Raw genomic sequence first — 22,156 nt, forward strand, 5'->3', positions numbered from 1 at the left:
CTGTCCTACCCAGCATGGCAGCGCCTATTCCACCCCGTCTGAGGGTCCCAGGCCTTCCAGATATTCAAGTGGAGCACGACTGGTAGAAATCCTGTTTTTTATTCCAATTGTGGCTTCACACACAATTGCTATGGAAAACACACCTAGAATCTGGCTGTTATTTGTCCTGTCCTCTGCAGCCCAGGATGGAAGTGACTCAGCAGGGGGCAGCTGGCTAGATTCCAGCTGGCTTAGCAGATAGACGCACTAATTCCAAAGGGGAATTGTAAGGTTCCAAAACCTGCCCTGGTCCTTTTCCAGTGCAGACCACAGAAAGAAATCAGGGCTGGCTCCTGCTGACACCTTGCTTGGTCCGACACAGGGGAGTTTGGCCTCTATGGCTTCCTCTACACTGAACTTAAAACAATCAATAATTTTTCAAGGAGTCAGAGACCAGCTGTCTCACAGAAAAACTGTGCGACTGGCTTTAAAGAGAAGTCTGGCGAGTTCAGGAAGTCTCCCCACTCTGATCAAAAGGACAAGGACGCAGACGCTACGAAGACGGCCAGCCATTCCTTGAGGTTGGGCACTCTAATGTCTGCGTGCTATTTCCGTCCAGCAAATTCTTCCAATTAAGCTTAAATGGAAAACAAGCTCGAGCATCAAGAAATAACTGCTCCGTCCATCTGATCCATTTTAGAGAAGTTCTCACACTTTCTGGGTGCGTTTTAGACTTGGCATGGAGGACGTTGAGCACGACAGAGCAGGGGGATGGGCACCTGGCGATGGGGTGGCCTCGGCTGGGGATGCCCAGACCCCGCCGGGACTAGGGAGGCAGGCGGAGCATCAGTACCAGGACAGCGGCCCCCGGGCCAGGCAGCATCCTCCGCTTCCCTTAGCAACAGCGCGGGGTGCGCGCAGCCAATCACGCCCTCCCTGCCGCCGCCGCCGCGCCGCAGCCAAGGTTACTAGCGAGCATTGACCGGTAGTAACCCCGGCGCGGGCGGCGGTGGCGAGCGGGCGAGTACTGCGCACGCACGGTGGCGTGCACCTGCCCCGCCCGCACCTGCCCCGCCCACCTACCTGCGTTTCCTCCTAGTCAGTCATTCAGAATTACGAAAAAAAAAAAAAAAAAATCCTCCAGGCAGCTCTCACCAAACCTGCATCTTAGCAAACAGAAGCCACGTGGGAGCAGACCGCGCACTCACGAGAGGCCCGCAGGTCAGCGCTGCACCCGCCGGAGAAAGAAGGGTTTCCACTCCATCCTTGAATGCCGCTCAGCTGGCCAGCGCCTCCCCTTCTGGGAGCCTGTAGGTGACCACCAACCTGAACAACTGTCCCTTGAACTGACCGTCTGGAACCCCAGAGTGGAGGGCGAGCAGAGGTCCAGGCCAGTCCCTAGCCAGGTGGGGGTGGAGGGGTTCTGGACACGGGCCATAGATCAAACCTCCCAACCCTCCGTCCAAGCCCATCAGAAATTTTTCCGGACGCCCCCTCCCCCCAGTATACAGAGAGGCGTTTGTGTCACCTGCCCCCAACACACTGTGCCTGGATTTTATCTCCAGGGCAAGGAAAAAGCTAACACAGGTCATTTCATGCAGATCCGAGAAATGACATCCGAGAAATGACAGCGAGTATCCCTTTGAGAGGCAGGGCGTTTGGACCTGAGGGTTAAGTCTGAATCCTCCCCTGCGCCTTACCTGCAAGTGGTCCTGACCACTCTGTTTCTTCCGGATCAGGTAGTCCCATGGAGCTCCCCCAAGCACTTAATGAACCAACGTGCTAATGCAAACAGCTTGTGCTCAGTAAACATCAGTTATTTTTAATTAAAAAAAAACAAACACTTCTCTCCAAAAAAGTGGGAGGGAAGAAATGACAGCTGAGAAATCCCATAAAACTAGATGCCAAAAGGTTCACTTTTGAGGCAGCTGGGTATCAGGGTGAGGGATTTTTGGTCAGAGCCAGTAGAAGGAACAGAAAAGGTGACTCATAGGCTCCTCTTCCATAGGATTCCACCCTGCCCAGTTTACAATCAGAGAGCAAGAACCTTCTGGCAGGGAGCCCAGCACTGCCTCTGTGATGTGCACCTCTCAAAGGAGGACCCTGACCTCCAAGGTCCACAGACTCCTTTCAAGGCAGCCCTGAATTTTGATGCATGTTTTGTACTTGGTCAGGCTTCCCCCTCTCCCCTAATCTGTAAGCACATTTCAAGATCAAGATTACTTGTTCTACAGTGTTGCAAAAAAGCAGAACTCAGGGCCACTAATGAACATTGCTTGAGTCTGGGTTTCAACTCAACTCATTTTCTAAGAATGAGTGTTGTTCAAGCATGTCTTGTTCTCCAGTAGCCTCGGTTGCTGGCGGTTCACATGCTTCTAGAGGCTGACCCCATCCGGGAATGGTGCAAGAGGGCTCGCTCCCCGTGTGGGAGGTCAGACTAGGGCAGCACCTAGGCCCCTGGTGGCTCCAAGACTCAGACTCTAAATATAGGTCTCAGTAGGGCCTAATCACAGCCTTGAAGTCACTCTGGCATGTCTTATTTTTGACACTGAATGCCATTTACCCCACAGCACAAAGGTGACTAACAACACACAGCTGGCACTGTGGGAAATGAAACTATTAGCTACTGATCAGATGAGATGGCAGGTGCATCGGCCACCATCTTTGACTCTGGCGACTGCTCTTTTCTCACTCACGAGCAGAAACGCCGGCATCAGGTATGTTTGGTTTGAAGGTACACTTTCTTCTGCACATTGTGGACTTCATCAGCATGACTCCAATAGAGAATGTGCCCTTGGCAAAACTCTACTTTGTACAGTGTGGTCTTTCTAAATATATTTAATCTGATCTACGTGGTTACCTTGGTTTCTTAAATAAGCCAATCAGTTGATTCTAGACCTGAACTGGCAAGGAACAGGTGTGTGGTTACTAAATATCTTTTTCTTGCCAATTTATAAACAAAAGAAATGGTTTCATGTTCAACAAAATGTCACCTGTGATTTATTTCTTGAATTTGCAGATTAGGTTCTGGTTTAAAGGGAGGACTTCAGTTTTAGAATGTGAAGCTCTCCAGATATAAGCCTATTTTGAGGTGCTAAAGACTAGAAGGCAGGCATCCCGGGGGAAAATGAGCATGGCAAGAATGTGCTCAGAAAGTGAAACAGTGACATCAATGCATGCCCACTGAGCAGAGCACAGTCCTGCAGTCACCCTGAAGAGGACAGTTGGCTCAAGAACAGGAGCACCCAGGAAAGTGACAAAATATTAGCATGAATAAAGAGCCAGCCAATCAGAGGGTCAAAAGAGAAGAGAAGAGACGCCCCTAAGGCCAATGTCAACAGGGCATGTAAACTGTGTCAACAGGCTGTTCAACCTGAGGGCGCAATACTGTGGAAACACATACCTCTAATTCAAGAGCACAGCTAATGATGGTTGGCTTCCATTAGTGGGTTCAGGAGAGGGCTGCCAGAGCCCTGAATTCTAGAACTCTCCTTGTAAACTAACAAGCACAGCTGAGAGCATGATCCTGGGAGTCTGCTGAGAGCTGGCTCATTCCCAACATTGTTTCAAAGCCTATTATGAGGCCCCTAAGGCAGAGGCTCAGACCAGTTCTAGGAGACCTTATCACCAATGGTACTGCCCTTGAGCAGGTGGTCTGTTCATCTGTCTCTGGGAATCATCAAATAATGAGAACCCAAGTACTGGCCCCAGTGGGGAAGAAAGCAGCTCTCTGGTCCTCCGAGTTCATGAAGGTAACCTAAGCCCATTGCACTCTAAGGGATCCCAAGCCACAATAAAGAATCTTTGCAAGTAGACTGGGGACAGACACCACACTGCACTAAAGATGAACTATAGCCTTAAATGAAGACAAAGCCAAATCATTAAAAGGAATTTCCTTTTGGAGTCAAAAGAAACCCACCTTAGCATAACGGTCCTCATGAAGCTCAAGAATGATTCTTTCACCATCAGTCCCCTCAACCCTGAGCTGTCTGCCCTCAGAAAACGGGTGCTGTCCTGAGGATCATCTTGGCCTGCCTTCACCCAGCTTCCCGTCCTGTCCCTGCTACAGTGGCTGCATCAGGAGCCCCAGCACTTGGTTGGAATCCAGTCTTCCTAATGGAATTCCTAAGAGGGATTTATTACTGGTACATTCCCCTCACTTTAGCCTGCCTGTAATGACAAGCCTTGTGAAGTAATTACGGAAATTAAGTGAAAGCAAACTTTAATTTGAAAAGGGTATGCAAAAGTATTTTTATAGCTTAGAAGCAAACCAATATACATAATCTGATATGGAGCTGCCCAGAGGCTTAACTCCTTCCTGGGTTTGGCAAGGCTGAGGCTGGGGGCTGGGTTTCAAAGTAGAAGGTGGTATTCCATTTCATCTGTGTGGTCATGTGGAGACAACGGCCTGCCTGAAGAACAGGAAAGAAAATGCTCTAAAGCCCCAGGTGTGATTACTTTTGTTCCCAGCCTGAATTTCATCATAAGGTAATCTGGGGAGGTATATTTAATTTCTAAGAATCATCTCACCTGTTGGGAAGAAAGCAGGTTGGACCCATCCATCAGCTCCTCTCACTGTCATGGAGCTTGAACAGGAGCATTTCTCCAAAGAAGTATGGAATTCTTTCATGTATCCTTATTGTTTGTTTTATTATCATATTACTGTTGTACTGGAAGTCCATTGTGACATTTACAAAAGTTCTTACAATGTATCAGAGTTAAATTCACCCCCTCCATCATTCTCCTTCATCTCCCGTCTTCCCATTCCTGGAATAGTTTCAAGAGGTCTCATTTTTTATATATCCTTATCAATGGCCAACAGTGAGTGCATGGGAGCAGACCAATGAAAAGGAAAGAAACTGAGAGTAAACCAAGGCAACCCTAATTATTGCATCTGCCTGTGGTGGCCCACTGAGCACTTATGAGGTTCCTCAAGGGTAACTGACCTTGCTGAAACCCAGAAGACTTGGTTTCTCATCCCATCTTCCCTACTGCTATTTCTTTTGGGTGGTCTCCAAGCTTCATGTCAGGGCCGTCCATGGTAGAATGGACAGAACCCTCTAAGCAAACTGCGGAAGTGCCCTAATTTAGTTGCTATATATGGAAAAGGTCCATATGTGCTGACAGTGGGGTCAAGACAGCACACATTGTTACCCCCTTGTTACTTGTAGCCAATCGTACCCCTAATGAAAGTGAGGCCCCTGCATGAATGGGCTCAGAGCCATGTCTGTATAAAATCTCATCACCATCATCTTCATCTAGGAATTCCCTTATATGGATTCTCTTCTTAACAAGGGTCCTCAGTGTTAACAATAGTGTCTGCCTCACAGGAAGCATAAGATGCTTTCAGGAGCCACACTGGAGTGAAGGGAAACAATGGAACGAGATTGCTTTCTTATGTCCCCTGACACAACAGACCATGTGGCGGCACCAAAGGCCATATTGTTCTGAGTCATTCACCCATCAACTGGATCTATGTGTAAGGAGTCCTAGAGGGAGGGTAATTACTGTATCAGAAGCCTGTGAAATTTTCCTTGGGGTGTGCCTTTTTCCTCCTGAGAACAGCTCCTTTCACAATTATGTTCTCTACCAGGAATCTATTATGCGATCTAGTTTTTCCTCCAAAGACATCATTAATCACATGGTGAAAAATGTAACTACAATTGAAAATAGGAGATATTTGTTAAACACCATAGTCAATGCTTAGCAATTGTCGAGGTCTTAGATAAAGAATCAGCCTGGCATCTCCTGAGAACTACTGCTCTGACTCCCTCATCCTCTTTCTTTTAAGTATGGCAAAGTTCCCTTAATCTGTCTGCTTTCCTTAAGGTAATTATGGAGGAGTTTATAATGTAAGTAAAGTCATAAGGCCCAGTTTGGTGCAGTGTTCAGTGTCAAGTGTGTGCATAGCACCATGTTCTGGAAGGAAGCCTATGAGGCTTCCTTATAGTCTACACAGTGGTCCAGCATCTTGGTAATGGAAAGTAATGACTGGGTCCCGGCTTTAACTGTGACCTTGGCTAAATGTTCTATTCCTGGGCTTTTGTTTTCTTCACCAAAATACGAAGTACTTGGGTCAGATGCTCTGACAACTGCTTTCCTCTTAGACGTGCCAAACTCACCTCCAGCAGTGAGGTGGCATCTGGCCCCGGGGTGGCTGTTGCAGCAGTCAACTCGACACATCAAGTTGAATTTTAAAAGCTGAGAACAATCAACCTTGATGCAGACAGCAAAACTAATCAGGTGACAGTGTAGGGAAGTTGCTCCTGTGCTCAAGTGTCACCTTGGAGCCACACAGAGATGAAGCCAAACCAAAATCATCACCATGAGGAAGGAGAAATGCAGAGAGTGGCTGGGATTTGATCTCTCAGCTTCATCAGTCATTGCTGGGGGCCATGAGATGGTCATAAGCCACCAGAAGAACAAAAACAGGAAAAGGAAGAACCACAGGGGAGGACAAAGGAAACAATCTGCAGACAAGCAGAGACAGAGGGGAAGGGCATATGAAGGGGGAATCCTTGAGTTCAGGCAGCCCCAGTGCCTGGGTCCAAGTTTAACGCATACTTTTCTGTTCATCCTGGTGGGGTTCTGAGTTGGGGAAACACAGCCCCCAAGTTGAGTTGGCTGCATGCACACTGGTAATTGGAGAGCAGGGAGCATGGGGAAAGGCTTTGGCAACTAAAGCCCTTCAGCAAGGGAAACTCTAGGCCTTTCTGGCTGTGGCCTCTAGCACAATGGTCCAATCAATCCACTAAGACACTCCCTGGGGCACCTGAGCCTCCAGGCAGAACCCTACTTCCCTGACTACTGGGAGGACCTAGCACCCCAGAAAGCTTCATGCTAAGGTGAGACATGGCTACTGTGGTGCCTGCACAGAGTGTGAAATCAATGCTGTAGTCCCAGGCCTGCCCCTTGCTAGGTCAGGAGTGTAGACAAGCCCCTAACCCACCCCCAGCCTCCGTTTCCTTTATATCCAGTGAGAAGATGGGCAATTATTTCCAACCTTAAATTCATGCCGGGGTGGTAAACCATCTAGACTCTGAATTGTAGGCCCGAGGACCCGGCACATGGGAGGAAGGGCAGGGACAGAGAAGATACAGCCGGTTGCTGGTAATGAGGAGGAAGAAGAGAACTAGGGAGGAAGACACAAAGCAAATCATACCTTGCTGGTTGAGAAACCAACAACCAGGTCCTATCAACTCATCTCCCATCTCTGACTCATGGGTAAGTCCCGCAGGGCCCATTTCCGACTCCTCCCCTGCCTGAGCCCACAGAGGTTACTATAGGGCATTATCTACTTAGTGGCCACCAGGCTGAGTTTCCCAGAGGGCCACTGAGAATAGACACTTGTGGCCCTGACTCACACAGAAGACATCACCTGGGCTGGGAATGTGGCTCCATGCTACATACAGCATTTACTTAGCATGCGTAAAGCCCTGGGTTCCATCCCCAACACCAGGGAAAAAAAGCCATCACCTGTTGACTTTGACGGTGAATGTGACCAGTTTAACACTTAGAGAACTTGGGGTGACCAAGTCAGGAGGATAATGCTTTCTAACACCATTGGCTGAGCACCTCCTGTGCCAGGCTTTGTGTGCTGGGTTTCAAACTGAGACACTGACAGAATTTTCATGTCTGCACTTGTAAATTGCAAGCCATTTTCATCCTATGGGGTGTTTATCCTACATTGTCAACTCTCATGATGACATCTCTCAGCCCAAACATAACAGAAGGACAAAAATCACTCTATGCCTCTCACAGGTTTGATACAATTTATCTACACAAACAAATGAGGCTCACTGGTGCGTTTTTCCCTAAAATCTTCTCAGTTGAGAAGGAAAAGGCTATGCTCCTGTGTTGAAATTACAACTGGCTCCAAAGAATGGGCCCAAACCTGAACCTGGTGCACAATTTCCTTCTTAACAAAACAGGCTGGCATGGTCTAAAAATGCAAGTGTCAGATAACAAAGCTATCCAATCGGCCTTTGAGAGGGGACAGAATCTGTTCTCTGGTTGTGCAAACACAGGTATAATCATTCAACAACTTCTGTGCTCACAGGTCCTGGGAATCAGTCTATCAAGGTTCCAAAACTGTGTTTACAACCAAGGCCAGACTGCATCCCAACGACCTCACAGGCTTAGCTTCAAGAGGGTAGAAAAGCAAAACAAAAGGAAGAGGGAAGAGAAGAGATGAAAAGGAAAAATCAAAACAGGGTCTTGATTGGTCTTCAAAGAGAAAGAAGGGTTGAGTCTGGATTTAAGTTGGGATACCTAAAAAAAAAAAAATCAGTCTTCCAGTAGTACCTGTCACTTTGGCTGTCTCAAATTCTTGGATTTCCAAGTTGCTTTCAGAGACTCAATAGAAACCAGAGACCAGTGTTTCTTGGTGACATCTGACCTGCCCCTCAGCTGCCCCCACCTGAAGGATGGGTCCACTTATGATTGGGTGATGTGATCGTGGAGCAGAGGAAGATGGAGAATGGGGTCCAAAAAGAGAAACAGATCAGGATGGGAAACAAGTGCTGACCCTGGGTGGCATGAACACTCCACATTTTGAAAGTCTAGAGCTAGAAAAAGTTGCTGGGAGACTCGAACTACCAGCCTTCAGTTCCCTTCCACATGCCTCAGGCCTAGGGCAAGGTTCTGGATTGTGTGGCTCTCAGCGACCTCCTCAGCTTCATCTGCCCACTTCTGACCTGGATAATTTTATAACAGCCCACAAGTATCACGAATTAAAGAGTCCTTCCAAGCTCCTCACATGAAAAAAAGGAGGAGGTCATGCCAGGCCCCTGGCTGCTTTTTTAAAGCTTCAGAATTGGGAGGCAGCACACCTGCCTTCTGTTTTTCTCTGAATGGCTAGAAAATGGTTCCATCTTGAAAAATGACATAAAGTAATACAAAGCATCCACTGATGAAGACCCTCTGCACACAGGCCAGAAACCAGTGCATGCATACTGAGCACCTCTGCAAAATTCTGTCTATAGGCCGAACACTCCTAATCCAATGCCACAAATCCAAAATGCTCCAAAATCTTAACTTCCTGAGGACCACAAGCACAAACCTCCATACCTAACCTCATGTGACAGTCACGACCAAAATACAGGTGCATTAAAAATATGATATAAAATTACCTTCAGGGGATGTATGTAAGGGGTATATGAAATATTGATGAATGTCATGTCTATACTTGGGTCCCTTCCCCCAAATTCAAATATTCCAAAATCCAAAGCATGAAATACTCTGGCCCCAAACATTTCCAAAAAGGGACACTCATAGTGCAATAATATCCCTGAATTTTGGGGTCACTTTGACATCTGAGATCACCTCGTTCAACCTGTTCAGTTGATAGGTGAGAAGAAGCCAAGGACAAAGCAATTCAATGGGTAAGGCAGCGACAGCACTGGAACAGAATCTCAGCCTCCTAACTTCCAAACCAGATTTTTTCCCAAAAAACCCTTGGCTTCCTTCATAGGCTCCTTCCAACTCCTCAACCAAGATGACCCCTCTCCCTACCTTTCTTCCTCCACCAAGGTCCTTCAGGAACAGAGTAGGAGAGGTCCTTGAATTCAATGTTCACAGCTGCCCTCCGAGGCAAGGAGGAAAAGCGCTGGGCTTCCATGAGATTATTGTCAACTTTCTTTAGATGTCCATTCAGCAGGTCCGTCTCAGCATCATCCACATTGCTAGAAACGACCTCATCCACCGAGACACACACTGACTTGGGCTCCGTCATGGCTGCAGAGTAACTGCTGGCATTCTAGAGAAATGAGGCAGAAGCAGCAAGGTGTGTTATATGCTTCATGGAACTAAAACATGGAGACTCACCAATAGCCTTAGGGTCATTGATTATTAATAGGGACACTTCTTACTCTGCAAGAGGCCTCTGGCAGCAGAGGAGTAGGATGGTGATGGTGAGTACCACTTTTCCTCCAGTAAAACTATCATTAAGATAAAATGCTGAAATGGTCTACAGGTCTTATTTTGGAATCATAAAATCTAATCACAAAGGCATCCTAAATGAATCATTTTCCTCAATGAAGAAGACTGGCCACCATGGAAAGTTACCTCTTTACAGTCCACTTGTAAAAACCTCAATAAAGACACAAGGCTCCTACAACATGTGTGACTGTAAACATTTTATTTAAAATGGGCTATTTTAGAGCATTCCTTGTGTAATCTCACAACAATTTCTCAGGAGAAATAACATCCTGTGAGCTACTGGTTTGTGGGAGTTGGTCTTCATATTTTACATTTTCCAAATTGCTTACATCTCTTCCTATATCTTCATAATAGCACTAAAGAATTAGAAAGTTCATATTTTTTTTTCTATTATATAGACAAGGAGACTGAGGCACAATTTAAAGAACCTGTTCCAAGTCCCACCATCAAGGAAGGAGCAGAAGTGATCCCCGAACTTGAGTCATCAAAACACAGGGAGATGTTCACTGCATCACGAGGGCACTTAATGTTTTGTAGCAAGCATTGACTTCTTTTTCTTATTTTGCAGTGCCGGGGATGGAACCCAGGGTCTGTACATGCTAGGCAAGCATTCTACCACTTAGCCACAACCTGAGCCCCTGGCTTTGACTTTTAAAGTTTCCATTGGGACTCAAATGAACTGTAGCAGATGTGCCAAGACCCAAACGGATTTATGCAAAGAAAGGGATATGCTTTTCTAACAGCTTGGCAACCCTGGCCCAATCGATAAGCTTCAGGAGCCTCCAAACCCAGCAGAGTGCAAGGGGACAGGCATTATGCTGGACTTTTCTAGTTGTCTCCTGAAGCAAGAGAAATGCCAAAAGTGCGGGTCTTCTACGACACTCCACCATACTGCTGAGAGTCTGCAGTGCTGGAACAGGCAGCCTTTATCATGCCTGGTCATCTACGCCACTCTGACTGCCCTAGGACCAGGAGATGCTGTCATTTATTCTAGAGAAGAGACACGTGGGATTATTCTTTTTTCACAGGTTTTTAACTATTAATTTAAAGTTGCTTATTATTTGTTATTGTTGTTATATAAAACTCCAAAATAAAGCCAAAGTGTATTGTCCATAAAAATTTCCACAAACCCAGCAACCTTCCCAATTTGAATGTCCCCTTGATGGCATGGAACTGAATTGGTACTTAAGGATTCAGACATTATCTCTAAGCTGGGGGTCTGTGAATACTTAAAACACAAATGGGGGGTGGGAGAGGTAGGCGTGGGGATTATGATCTCTTGGTAATAGAAAAGCAGCTTCACATACAGTGGACATATCTGTAATCCCAGAAATTTGGGAGGCACAGGCAGAAGAATCTGGGTCGGAAGGCAGCCCTGGCCAAAAGGAGAGACTCTTTCTGAAAGATTACTAAAGTAAAAAGCACTGGGGGTGTGGCTTACGTGACAAGAGCACCTGCCTAGCCAGTACAAGGCCCTGAGTTAAAAAAAAAACCTACATGTAAACCTACATACAAACATATAAACACCACATGTATCACACACACACACACACACACACACACACACCTCTCAGCCATCTCCTGCAGAGAGCCTCTGCATCCCCCTGCCACGTGGCTCTCTTGCTGGACCTCTTAAAGGGGTCCCAGGACCCTGTCCTAGCTCTGCAGCCCAGAGCCCACCCCAAAAAGCAGACGTGAGGGGCCTTCCCTCTGCCCATCCACCTGCCACAGCTGCTGGCGGTTTATAACCACAGGGACCCCAACGGAGCCTGGGAAGCACAAGGTTCTGGCTTTGGGGCTGGAGATGTTGAGAAGAAGAGTTAGCTAAGGCCACTCTCGATGTCCACCCCAACCCCCACCTTACCAGCTAAGCAGAAGGTTAAAGGTGCTGGTTCTAAGCCAGAACCTGCTTCAGGCTAACTCCAACCCAGGAGGGGAGGGAGTACTGATCCAGCAACCTCTCTCAGTTATGAGTCTCCTGGCCCTCAGATTTCAGCTGCTGCGGACTGCTCATCCTTCATGGCAGGCACCCACCACAGGTGTCCAATCCTGAGGAAGCCCAGGAACAGGTCACTTCCTTCCTTGTTGAGGAAAGCCACAGGAACACTGGGCTGGATGGTCATTGCCCCTCTTTTCCTGCATCCATCCACCAGTTGTAGTAGGTATCATACCTACATCCTGGCTCTTCCACTAGACCCAAGCCCATGCAGTCGCTCACACACTCATTCAATTGTCAGCTAACAAGACTCAGCGAGCTCAGGATTGAGCCCCAGGTGAAAAAATGGGCCATCACAGTAGGGTGAGGCAAAGGCCATGGAGACTCAGAACAGACCCTGAGGTAGGGAGCTTAAGACAAACTGTCTGTAGGAATACAGTCTGAACTGAGATTAGCAAGTTGAGATGGGTGAGATGGTGCATGGTGGCCCTGTAGGGGAGCTGTGTGTGTATGGGGGAGGCATTCAGACACCTCTAGAAAACTCAGGGGGGTAGGACAGGGAGGAGGGCAGGAGGCAGCAGGTGCTTGAGCATACAATGAGACTAGAGTGATAAAGGATCAAAATGGTGAAAGGCTGGGGAACTCTGTGAAAGGATTTGCATTTTGTCTAGAGGTCAATGGGGAGCCAGGGAGGGATCCCACACAGGGGGTGCCAGGCCCAGATCTACAGAATGCAACCATCACCTACAGTGCTGTGAGATGGGGAGGAGGGTCTAACCAGCAGGTAGTAACGGGGATGCCTAGCCAGTAGGACACAGCTGGGTGACTCAACTGATTGGGGATTGAGTGTCAGAGCCAGAGTCAGGTATTCACGATGTGAAGTATTAAAGGGTGCTGCCTGGTGCATAGTAGGTAAGTGACTACAAACCATAGCGACTATTGACTCAGCAATGACAGCTCTCCTAGTAAATTCCCGCCTAGAATGATGGTGCTCTTACCATCTTCGCAGCGCTAATGTGATCTATCTGGTCCACGATGTCTCAGTTAGGGGGTGGCTAGGCTGGGGTCCGGCTCCCTAGGGCTTCCAAGTCTGAGCTGGCCTCCCCCAGCCACCTTAACAAAGCTTGAGTGCTGCTTAGTTCTCTACAGGTCACAAGTGTGTGGGTGCCTCTTGATCATGGGATACAGGAAAAGCCACAGAAAACTTAGGAAATTGTACAGCCCCACCCTTCCACACCTCCCCGCCCCCAGTAATGCACACAGTCCTACCCTCCCTCCATGAGTGTCCAGTGGCCTCACCCAATTAATAAAATCACAGAAACCTGAGTGATAAGGCAGTGGCCTGTCACTCCAAAATAGACCAGCTCTCTGGAAATAGCCTCAGATAAGCACTGCCAGCAATGTAGGTTACTGTGAGCTTTTCCTCAGCCTCCTGAGCTCATTAAAAATAAAACAAACACCTATTCTGTCCCGCTTATCTCCTTCACTGTGCCGTGTCCCAGGTTCCTGAGGCTCTGGCTTTGACCCACACACAGTCTATGAAACAGATGACCAATAGCAGTGATCACCCCTGGAGGTTCATTCTCAGAAGACCCTGTTTAGACCATTCTGGGTGGCCGTTTGTGAGCACATTTTCCTGGCGCAGAGCAGAGTGGCGGGGAGTTGAGTTTAAATGCTGGGCTGGTGAAGATGCCTGTGTGGCTGGGGAATACCTCAGAGGCCAGAAAACCACCCCCAAGCCATTGTGAAACCCTGTCCTCAGAGGCAGTCCAGGATGGAAACCTGCCTCAGCATCCTGGGAAAGCTAGGAAAGGGGAAGGGAGGAGAAGCCAGACACACAAAGTGTTGGCACATGGTTCTTTCTCTTTTCTCTGCTCCACTGCTGCCAGCCATGGTGCCCACCTAGACATTACATCCTGCCATCCTGGGCACATCAAAGGAAGACATACAGACCTGTAATCCTTATGTCAACTGCCCAAAATGGCACACCCTGAGCTTAGCTTGAAGGACAGATTGCACTTGAGTGGCCACTCAAAATGCTACAAAACTCCAAAAGCCACCATCTCGTTAAGAACACGTGACTCCTGAGTGCCTCCCCCCAAGCTCAGGGACCCCAGCTGCTCCCGTGTATACTCTAGCCACCCTCCAAGGCCTCTACTCAGACTTCTGGCTCATTCAGTCAGCACCAGTCAGTCCTCAGGGCAGAGAAGTGATGGAAAAGCAAAACTCAGAATTCTGGGAATTTCTTGAGGGCTATTTGTAACTTGTAGAGAATTTTTTAAAATTTAACTTGGTTTTTCTTTGACTAAGCCTAAATCACTGTATTCCCAGTTGGTCTCCCATCCTAGTACCAATCAGGCCCAACGCTGCTCAATTGTAAGATCAGACAAGATTGGTGTGTTCAGGGCTGCAGACAGACAGAAAATTTTACATTAAAACAAAAGTGCCAGTTTTCAGGGAGGAAAATGATTTTTAAAATAGAACAAGGTTCCCTGATAAAATAAGCTCGGTCATTAGCACCTCCATGTGAGAACACACGAGAGCTCTGAGGCTGTATCAAACCATAACATTTAAAAATTAGTAAGAAAAATGTGTATCTTAAAACATTCTGGTTCATTTCCCACACATACAAGCCACCTGCAGCTCTGCCAGGACTCTAAGTGCCCAGCACCCAAAAGATCCAAAACTTCCTCTACCTGCCTGAACGCCAATAATCTAAATCTCCCATTAGCATAATAGAAATCCCAAGTATATGAACAAGGCATAAGGAAGAATTCCCAAGTGTTACCCATTCAACTAGATAAAAACAAATGCCATGAGAAGACGATTGGCTTTTCTTTTTCTTTTCTTCCCATTGCCTCTTCTGCTTAAGACAGAGCAAACCCAGAGGTAGGAGCTGGGTCTCCCAGCCTGGCTCACCCTTCCCTCTAGCAACCGTCTTAACAAGTATCTTCGTCCCATTCTATCCGTTTACACGAACTCATTATATAATGAGCCGGCGCGGCTCAGTAGGTTCTACAGTAACCTGTTTGCAACGATAGGATGCGGGTGTCAGAGCAGAGCATGCGCACAAAGCCAGCTACTTTTTTTTCCTCTTGAGCTCAAAGCAAGAGGTAACTGTCGGTCAAATCCTGCTGAGCCCTGCTGACTTCAAATACAGGATGCTAAAATGAAATGAAGGGGAGGGGCGGGGGTGAGGGCTTACAGCCTATGGGGAAGAACCAGCGGATAGTAATACACAGATAGATAGGTGGGGAAAGGGATGATCCCGAGTTGGACACAGAAGACTCGCTATTTGTACTCTAGATGGTCTGAAATCTAGCATATGTCCCTAACTGCAATGTCGGTGTGCTAGGCTTACAAGTGAAAGGCCCTAGGATGAGGACAGGTGGGTAGGTGGGCTGTGGGCAGTCCAATGTGTTTTTCCGTTCCGGCACGAGTATACACGCAGGGGCAGATGTCTGACCACCCCCTGGGACTCGCACTTGGGGTAACTACGTCTAGCAATGAATTCGCCGGGACCCCATATTCGCCTCAGAGCTGGTACTCTTGAGAGGAGTGAGATGCGCGCCTCCTGTCCCCACCCGGGGACAGCTCGCGCAGAAAGACAGCCAGAAGGATCCAGGCTCGCCCCTTCTCTGTCTCCCCGGGGACTCCGTCACCCCTTCGCGTGTGGCTGTCCCCGGCTCTTAGGGAGCAGCTTCCCCTTTTGTTCCCCGGACTGTGCCCGGCGCTCCCGAGGGTGGCGCAAGAAGTCCCCGCTACCCAAGCCCACAGCAGCGCGCCAGCACCGGGATCGGCCCCTCCCCAGTACGCCCCGGGGATCCAAGGCCCCAAACCCCTCACGCAGAAGCGGACGAGGTCAAGGCCATCTGCCCACTTGTGGGGCTGTCCCGCGTCCTTCTCCTGGTCCCTCCACCTCCCGGGCATCCTCCGCCAGCGCAAGGAGCATCCCGAGGCTCCAAGTCGCCAGGGCGGGGAGCGAACGGAGCCGGACCCTCTTCACCAGCGCCCTGGGTCAGCGCCCAGAGGACGCGCTCCGAGGCAGCGGATGTGAGTACCGGCGTGCAGCGCTTTGTGTGTTTCTGGCGCTCCTTGAAAATGAAACCCAGCCCAGCGGTGGAAGGATGCGCTCACTCACCATGGCGGTGCCGACCGAGAAAGCGGCCATCAGACAGGCCATGCCCCGGGGGCGGCGGCAGAGAGGAGGCTGCGGGCGGCGGGGACGAGGCTGCGGCTACCAGGTTGCGCTGGCTCCTGGCTCTGCCGCGGCGCCCCGCGCGGGCTCGGGTTAGGGCTCCGGGCCTGGCGCGCCCGACCCCGCCCCGCGCCGCGATTGGTCAGCGCCGAGGGGGCGGGGCGCCGGCAGGTGCGCGTGCTCTTGTTTTGCTCCTGCGGGGTGGGGGCGATCGAGCCGCTCTGCAGGTTTCCGGAGCCCCCAGCTCCAGGCTGATTGCCGCCAAGCTCCAGTCCACTGGGCCATCTCCAGCGGGGAGATCCCGGGTCCCGAACTCTCTGGGGCTGTAACACAGCCGACCTGGGCGAGCCCACGTGGTACACAGCGGGGGTCCTGGCTCAGAGAACCTCCCCCCTCCAGTTTTGGGAGCAGCCTTGAGGGTGGGGAAGGAGGGGCGTGAGGGGAGCGAGGGTGAAGGCTGGTGGCTTCATTTTCCTTTTCTTTTGTCGTTGTTGGGCACCTCTCAGCTGGGTAGAACGTAGGACTAAAGAAGAGATGACTGCTCCAACAACCCCGCCTCACACCCACACAGCTCCAGTGTGGGGTGACCCCCACACTGAGGCCCGGAGCGCTCACACACGCAGCGCTGCTGTGCCCACGTGCGGTGCTAAGTGCTGGCGAGCAATCGCCAGCTAGGTCATGAGGCCCAGACCTCCGTCTGTGCCCCCCATCCCTTCCCCAAGGAAAGACTCATTTTTAAAGACAGAGGGGATTCTAGTGCCTATTGCACAGCTGTGTTCATGTACCTGCATAAGGAATGACACTCGGACACTCTCATCTGGCCCGAGACTGGACTATCGGGTGACCTGGCGTCTAATGAAGACCTCATTACATAAAGTGCGCTATTTCCTGATAACCATGGCGACAGACATTCTTTAGTCCCAATCTCAGGAGCTAATGCTTTTTGTTCAGTTGTTTGCATGTTGGGACCAAACCCAGGAATGTTTTGTCTCACCTCCAGCACAGCTGTGCCACCCTCTCCATCACCCCTCGGTGCAAGAGCCTCTGACTTTGTCCTCACCTAAAGAGGGCAGGCAGGTGGATGTCACGCCCACAAGTTGGTACCCTTGGTCAAGTTTTCCCCCTCAAATCAGAGGATGGAAGATCATCAGTAAAGAAGAGAGGCCTACTTTTGTCTGAGCAGTTTCTCTTGAGGAGTGAATCCTTTACCTCTCCTTTACCTTGGCTCTGAGGAAGGAAATTCACTGTGTTCCAGGTGTTTCTATCTAGTGACAGGCCCAGAAGGCTGAGGGATACCTTAAACATACTGAACAAGGAGGCTGACAAAGCCAGAGTTCTCTAGAAAGAAGATTTGAATACAGCAACTTCCAAGGGAGAGAGAAAGGTGCATTGATTCTGGGGACGGGGCCCACCACTTGTTCCAGGGACAGGCTGACATTCAACAGAGAAGTCATAGAATGCCGATAAGGAGAGAATTCCTGTGAAATTGGGGTGCCTGTTGCCATAGGTATCTATGTTCTAACAAATATCCATTCTTACTTCCAGAAATGTGTCCAAAATTTCCTCTGGAAATTTCTCCTCCTCCTCTTTCCTCCTGCCCCCAGTTCTCGGCCCTGTGATTCCACCAAGAACGACCAACCTTCATCTCACACGTGGGCCTATTGGCTTCAGCCACTAAATTGACTCCATTCAGCCTGGCCACAGTGGTTGGTCAGTAACTGAAGATGTGACTTGATGTTTGCTGGGCTGCAGAGAATGACCTGCCCAGGGGACAGTGCAGAGCCTGAGGTAGAAGCCTGGGAAGGGAGATACACCTGTCTTTGATGGTGTGGCTCTGGCTGCTGGGTTTTCTGTTACAGGTCCTCACTTATCTCGAACTCTTGACTGCATGGGATACGACATAGGACAGGCACTTCCCACCATCGGTGGCACATGGCAAGCATCCAACTCTAGACTTTACTGATGACATTCTTCTTATACCCAATCACAACAGAGATGGGATAAAGTTGGTAGAATGGTAGAGTTGCCCAGATCTGTGACATTTGTATCAGGACTCAGGGTTGGAAGTGACAGAGGTCAATTCCAAGTGGACTGTTTAGAGAAATATGTTGTCTTTGGTAACAGAAAGCTTCAGGGTGCACTGGTCTGAGACCTGCCAGAGCCAAGAACTCAGTCCTGTCTTCTTGCTTTCTCCAGGGCTTGGCTGACCCCGTGGTGCAGGCCTTACTAGGCAGCAAAGGCGTGAATGATCTCTCCAGGCCTTCAAGCCTCTGCTCAAACATCCCCAGTTCTCCAAACTGGGTTCAGAGGACATGCCCTTTCATCCTGCTCCCCATTTTCTGGATGTGTGCCAATTTCTCAGCATCTCTTGTGAAATTTGGGGACTACCATGCACAGCTATTCAGGATGAGTGTGATCAGGACCACCAAGTCCTGTTGAGGTGGGTAGCAGCAGTACCCAGGCTGTGCTTATTGAGTGTGGTTCCAGCTGGTTAAGGCCAAGTCAGTACAGAGAGCTACTGTTCTGACTCACCTCCTGAACAGGACGCATGTTCATTGATTTTGTTAGACCCTGAGTTCAGGCTTCACATTTCTCTAATAAACATGTTCCTGCATCTCGTTTCTACCCAGGGACACTGATGGGTCTCTGTGGTCCCTCCTTTGATGATGACCATGTAGCCCTGGTCTCCACTCAAATGGTTGTGGATGTTGAATAGCACAAGTCAACATCCAGTCTGCCCTGCAGCAGACCAGCGCCCCAACATCTGTGGGGCATGCAAGTTAATCAGCCCTCTGTCTGCAGACTGCAGTGTCCAACCAGATTTCGTAAGGACTCCAGTTTTTCTCTGCTGGACATGTAGCTACTGAGCTGAGAACAAGGGGAGGAGGGAGCCCTAAGGACTTGGTCTGTGGGTTGAGGATCCTGTACTTGGTGCCTGCAGACAGTGGGTACAGGTAAGACAGATGTCCAGGGGGCCCTGCACCAGGGCTGTGAATTGACTCTGGTGACCGTCTACAGCCAGCTAGCCCCAATGACTGAGGTTGGCTTGGCTTCTTTGTTTTTGTTTTTTGGTGGTGCTGGAGTTTGAATTCAGGGCTTCACGCTTGCTAGGCAAGCAATCTATCCCATTTTTCCAGTCATTTTTTCATTATTGGGTATTTTTGAAACAGGTGCTCACAAACTATTCACCCTGACTTCCCTCCAACCATGATTCTCCTGATCATGGCCTCCTGAGTAGCTAGGATTATAGGCATGAGTCAAGGTGCCTGGCTGGCTTGTCTTCTTGCATCATCCCTTCTCTGGAGGGTCCCACCAATAGGATCCTCCAGAGAAACCTTTGGGGACACCTTTGACTTCCCAGCCTCCCCATCAGCATCCAGCCACCAGTCACATGCTCATGTTTTTACTTACAGCTGGGGGGGCCTGACTTTCAGCACTTTGGCCCTGATTAGAGGGTGGGTTACTCTGGTTTAATGGGAAAGAAAAGCATTTCCCTGACTTTTTTCTCAGCACGGATCTACACCAGACCTGAGGGCCAGTCTGGAGCTCAGCACACACAGATCCGCCCAGTATCAGGGCTGTTCTCATGCTGAGGGCACAGGTGGACTCAACAGGGAGTCCTGGCCTCAGGTGTGGACAGACAGGGAGGGGGAAGGGTTGGAAAGCTGAAGCTCTTACCCAGACTAGGCAGTTTGACTCACTCTAGGAGCCAGATACATCCTGAGTTCAGTCCCAGCTTAGGCTGGGAACACTCAAGTGGATGGGGGAGAGCCAGCCAAAGACAAACTGGCGACCCGGGTCTCTTGTCTTCAGCACCTTCCCTTTTGGGGTGCCCCCTGGAGACTTGGTCTCTGTGGTTGTGTCTCCTTGGCCATCTCATCCTAATGCTGTGCCTTCTGTAACCTGTGAGCAGATAGTATTCTCTTGACAGTGCTGCTGTCTGTCACCCTCCCTGAACATCAGTGCCAGGAGTGTTTATCCACAGCTGGGTCCCGGCCCTGGGGACAGCACCTGGGCAGGGATTTTGGAGAGGGGGTGCAGGGAGGGTCTCAGCTATTGAACATGTGAGCCAAGGTTCCACCCCAGGTCCCTCTGGCTTTCCCACCTTGGTCATTGCTGGCATCAACCTGCCTGGCATGAACACTGCCTGGCAGAGTGGACACTGCCTGCCAATGTGAGTAGTTCTGTCTGTCCTGCTGTGTGTCCCCAGGTTCTGTGTGCTTCACACAGTGGCTGGGGAACATTTTCCTCATTGGATACCTCTCCATTTCATGAAGGAAAACCACAAAGCTAAAGAAGGCCGGCCTTTCTGCCCTCCCTTGCTTCTCCCCGCCATGGCAATAGGACGTGTGGTCATCTGAACTACTCCTTTCCTTAACGCCTCAAAACCACCTGGAGGGGGGGTGCTGAGAGGGGTTCTAAGGCCCGCTTACATTTTACAACCCAAAGCTCTGACTTCTCCCGTCAACTAAGAGCAGAACTTCATGGATGTACCCACCCACTGCATCCAGAGAGGGGTCCCTTGCTCCTCAGCACAGGGATGGACTTGCAGGAGGTCAGGGCAAAGGAAGGCTGTGAGATGCAAAAAAACTCAAGAAGGTGCAGGCAGAGGGAGGCAAGGGGAAGAGCCCAGAGGACTGAGATGAAAAGATACCGTTAATGAAGGATGTTTTCAGGGAGAGAAAAATGCAAGTAAACACTTCACCAACTAAGTTAGAAGAAACAAGAGAATGCTACAGACAGATTGTTTCTGTTTCCCCGCAGTATCTTGGATCCGAGGATGGCTGGGAAAGATCTAGAAGACAGTGTCTTCAAACGAAGAAAGAGGAAATGCCATCTGATAAGAGATGACCTCCAAAGTTGAAGATTAGGGCAAATGTCTCAGAGCCAGACAGTGGAAAATTACTGGAGGGCTCCTCTCCATACGTAATTAAAACCTCTTGTCACCTCCATAAAAGGTCTCCAACTAGAAAGTAACTGGTAGCCTGTGGGCTAATGTGTCCTCTACTTTTTCCTGGAGGAATGTCCCTTCTTGACCCCAGGAAGTCAACCTAGAACCACACCACACCTGGAGCCAGTCAGAATCCCATTCCTCTACCACCATGGTGTTCCACAGAAGACTTACAGACCTGAGTAGGCCTCAGAGATCCGTGGACCACCTGGATCCTCACAGGGAGGTTTCTTTCTCTCTAGGAGTAAACAGGCCAGATACAGTGGCCCTCTGTCTTGCCATGGGAGAATGTCAAGCTGAGAACAAAGTAAATAGTGTATCCTTTTCTCCACAGAGCATGCACCTCAAGACCCCTGGCAAATACCTTATAGTTGCTATGTTTTTGCCTACACATACAAACCTATGGTTAAGTTTAATAATTAACTAGGCACAGAGATTAACAACAGCAGCTAATAGCAAAATAGAACAATTATAACACTATTATAACAGAAGTTACGGGCATGTGATCTCTCTCTCTTGAAAGAGTTAAGACAAATACCAGTATTTTGGGACCACACCAACCATGGTAACAAACTGTGCAGTGTGGAAGCAGAGGTGGGGGATTGACACCCAGGGCTACAGAGCTGAGAGATGGAGGAAGTGACAGACCCTTTCATCCCCTGAGCTCTGCCTTCTAGGGTTCAAATTTTTTGTTGGCTCTTCCAACAGACAGGGACTCAAAAAATCACTGCCTCTCAGTGCCCTGTGACCCCAGCTATAAACTGGGCCGGCAGTCCTGTCTATCTCATGGAATTGTTTTGAGGATTAAATGATTCATTGTTTGAACTGTTTGGGGCAGGTAGCGTGCATCTTATAAGTGTCAGCCATCGCTCCCTTCTGAGACCTGGTGCTCTTGCTTCTACCCTGATGGAGCATGAATTAGGTTTCAGACACTTGTGGTCTAAAGAGTCCTGATCCCGCCCGGCAGACATTCTAAGTCAGGGCCTCAACGGCAGCCTTTGAGAAAAATCCTTAGGAGTCATTCTACAGCAGTCTTTGTCACCGACTCTGCTTCCCCCAGCTTCTCTTCATCCCCAAAGAGATAAATCCCGGTTTCTCTGTAGTACTCTCTGACACATCATTCCCAGTGTGGCACCTAGCTGTACTAGGTGCT

The 22,156-nt window shown here is 49.3% G+C and overlaps 1 protein-coding gene across 3 annotated transcripts in view; it reads right to left on the reverse strand.

Annotated features, from left to right (window-relative positions):
• Abcg1 (ATP binding cassette subfamily G member 1) overlaps window positions 1-16,153 on the reverse strand; it is a 63,848-nt gene extending 47,695 nt beyond the window's left edge. For 2 of the 3 annotated variants that reach the window (XM_020185428.2, XM_074072603.1), the window contains exons 1-2: window positions 15,996-16,153; window positions 9,493-9,736 (exon numbers count right to left, since the gene is read on the reverse strand). In XM_020185428.2, the coding sequence (XP_020041017.1) occupies window positions 9,493-9,736; window positions 15,996-16,037 (286 nt within the window). In that variant the 5' untranslated portion in view covers window positions 16,038-16,153. Of the gene's footprint in view, window positions 1-1,679; window positions 6,933-9,492; window positions 9,737-15,995 lie in introns of those variants that run through there. The other variant, XM_074072602.1, reaches the window with a different exon arrangement.
• Window positions 16,154-22,156: the final 6,003 nt, after the last annotated feature.

This window comes from Castor canadensis, chromosome 5 (genome assembly GCF_047511655.1).
Source record: "Castor canadensis chromosome 5, mCasCan1.hap1v2, whole genome shotgun sequence".
Lineage (NCBI taxonomy): Eukaryota > Metazoa > Chordata > Mammalia > Rodentia > Castoridae > Castor > Castor canadensis.